Source organism: Urocitellus parryii, chromosome 1 (genome assembly GCF_045843805.1).
Source record: "Urocitellus parryii isolate mUroPar1 chromosome 1, mUroPar1.hap1, whole genome shotgun sequence".
Taxonomy (NCBI): Eukaryota; Metazoa; Chordata; class Mammalia; order Rodentia; family Sciuridae; genus Urocitellus; species Urocitellus parryii.
In genome coordinates, this window is record NC_135531.1 from 124319211 (window position 1) to 124322208 (window position 2998).

The 2998-nt window shown below is 39.0% G+C and overlaps 1 protein-coding gene across 1 annotated transcript; it reads right to left on the minus strand.

Moving 5' to 3' along the window:
• Positions 1 to 1281: 1281 nt before the first annotated feature.
• LOC113198093 (neuropeptide Y receptor type 6) lies at positions 1282 to 2397 on the minus strand. The gene has a single exon (XM_026410685.2). It carries the CDS (start codon positions 2395 to 2397, stop codon positions 1282 to 1284), a length of 1116 nt encoding a protein of 371 aa, XP_026266470.2.
• Between the last annotated feature and the right edge of the window lie 601 nt (positions 2398 to 2998).

Genomic DNA, 2998 nt, shown 5'->3' on the forward strand with positions numbered 1-2998 from the left:
ATGGGAATAAATTGCAATTACAATACATGGTTCAAATGTTATGTTAAAACCATCCCTTCAATCTGGGTTTCCCCCCCTATTTTCAGGGGTTCATGACTTGGCCATTAGAGATGTTACTCCAAGAATTAGAATTAGCTTGGAGTAATCTGTGGGTGAGTGAATGTGTGTTGAATTTTGGTTTTCTTTTAACATGCATGTTGGGTGAGAGGGGAAATAAACCTAAATTCACATAAAGTACAGAAAACTAATTGGTTATTTCATTTTAAATACTTTTTTTAAACTTCCCAACTTTAACCTTGTTTGAAACTGCTATTTGCAGTTTTGTTAGGGATGAGCCAATGCATCTAAATTCTAAGGAGGGAATTTATTGGGAGATATACCTGAAGAGATGAAGCAGGCCCAGATCCCTAACATGATAACTATGTGATTTAGAAACCTGAATTTTTCCCCCTCTTTTTAAATTCTGGAAAGAATAAATTGGCATGCCTGCAGTTTATAAAGCTGGTCCTCCTCCCAGTTAATTGCAGTCTGATGCCAAGAGTCACCCTTTGTTAATTACCAAATAGTCTGTGTTACCAAGGACTAACATTTTTAATTACTCAGCTCTATCCTCATGGGCCTATATATTAAATACTTCCAATTATATTTTCAGGATAGGCTTTGTATATTTTTATTGGTTATTAGAATCCTATGGTATATTTGTGGTATAGGAATGTTGTGGTAAATTGTTTTTCTATAAATATTTTGAAATTTTAAAAAATCCCTTCAGCTTTAATATAAACTTAATTAGTTACCTGATTAATAAATTATGACTTGTCTAATTAAATTGAAGTTACTTGAGTGAAAGTTACAGTTTCCACCTGAAAGTAGAAGCGACTCACTACTAAAAAGGTATGGCATTGCTTTCACTAGGCATATCCTTGGTAATAATTTCCGTGGATAATCCACTGAACAACAGACTCTGGGAGTGTTGTTCTCTGCCATCTCTACTGCTTGTCTTTCTGTCTGCTTTCTCATTTTATTCTCCACCAAAAATGCTGGTGGCTGGGTTGAATTATTAGAGTTATTCTTTTAAGAAAAGGCAAAACGGTTGATCTAAGCCTCTGTGTGTTAGAGTGTACATTGGGGCTTATGAGACAGACAGGCTAATCTGAAGCAAGACTGAGTATAAAGTTGTTACATTTTTTGGTTTTGGTTTCTTTCTGCACTCTGCCATTTTCCTCACCACAACCTCCCCATCTTTCATCGAAGAAGAGCTTTGGTATAAAACATCATCAATTTTTATATACCTGTTGGTAGGTGAGCCAGTTTTAAAGATCCCTTGGATTCATCTGTGTGCATAGCGGAGATGGCAATATTTTCATATCTTTCCCGAGGTGCAAAGCACCAACAGTGGTGAATTAACACCACCAGGTCCTTCTGGAAATTTTTGTTGAGGAAGCCATAAAAGAGAGGGTTTATGCATGTAGAAACCATAGCAACCAAGTGGCAAACTACAAATACCAGGTTATGTTGGCAGCTCATCAGCACCTCGTGATACCAGTCAAAGATTACATTGAAGATGTTCAAGGGCAGCCAGCAGGCTCCAAACGTCACCACGATGGAGATCAGCATTGTGTTGATCCTCTTGTTCTCACTGAGCCGGCTCTCATTTTCCCTCTTCCAGTCTACTTTCCTGTTTCTCTTGCGGAGGCAGATAACAATCTTCAGGTAGCAGATGAGGATGAAGCCCAGAGGAACAAAATACTGGAGCATAAACAAGGAAGTGGAAAAGAGGAGCTGGTTTATTTTGGAGGGCCACTTCTCTATACAGGCCACTCTGTGGGTGTAAATGTCCGTGGGGAGAGAGAGGTTGCGAAAGGGCTCATCAGTGAGGTGGTAGGACAGGAACAAGGGAATAGATAACAGAAGGGAAATGAGCCAAATAAAGGTGATGCCCCAGTAGGCATGAGAGATGCTGGGCTTCCAGCCACGGGGGTTGACAATAAGCTGATATCTTTCGATAGCAATTAATACAAGTGAGAAAATGGACACAGAGATTGAGACACTCTGCACATAGGAAGTGAGTTTGCACATGGTGTTTCCAAATATCCAGTGGTCCATCAGAGTGTAGACGACTGTGAAAGGGATGCACATGATACACACCAAGATGTCAGAGAGGGAGAGATTGGCAATCAGTATGTTAGTGACGTTCTGAGCTTCTCTCTGCTTCTTAAAAATGATGATGATAAGAGAGAGGTTTCCAAAGAGGCCCACAATTAAGACCACAGTATAGACTATGAGTAACAATAGTAAGGCAAGATAAGGGGGTTGACAGGACTCAAAGTAGAAAAATGCAGAGTTATTGCTCTTTGCACTGGTTTTATTAGATGCTGGCTGGTTGAGGGAAGCTTCCATTATGTCAGGATGGATAAGAAGAGGTTTTCTAAGTGTGCTTGGATAGGATTTTGACAATCAATTCTTGGAGGTACCTTGTTCTGAGGCTTCCAATGAGTAATTAGTAGTTTAATCTTCCCTGATCTCTGATTGTGTTTGATGAAAACATGAAAGACTTGAGCCTGATCTTGAGACCCTAAAAATTAAAAACAAGCCAGAATATTAATGCAAATTCTTAACCATATGGATAATTCTGTAGGTGGAACAATGACCCTTGAGGACATAGACAAATATCCAGTGGGTCTCTTGTATTTTTACCCTCTTCTTATCTCATTTCAGGGTCCATCAGCATAGTCTTTAGAGATGGTGAGGCAGGAAATGTGATGGCACCCCATTAACTGGGTAAGACATCTCAAATACACATTTGCATCCCATTAACATCTGTCTATTTTTTTTTCAGGGTCATACAAGTATGTAGCCACTTGAGCCCACAGACTTTAAAATCATAAGGAAACAAATTATGCTATGGAAGTCAAAGTACTGTTTTTGGAATTGGGAACTAGTATGGTTTAAATGTTTGCATTCCCTCTAAAATTCATGTCCCAGTACAACACTATTAAGA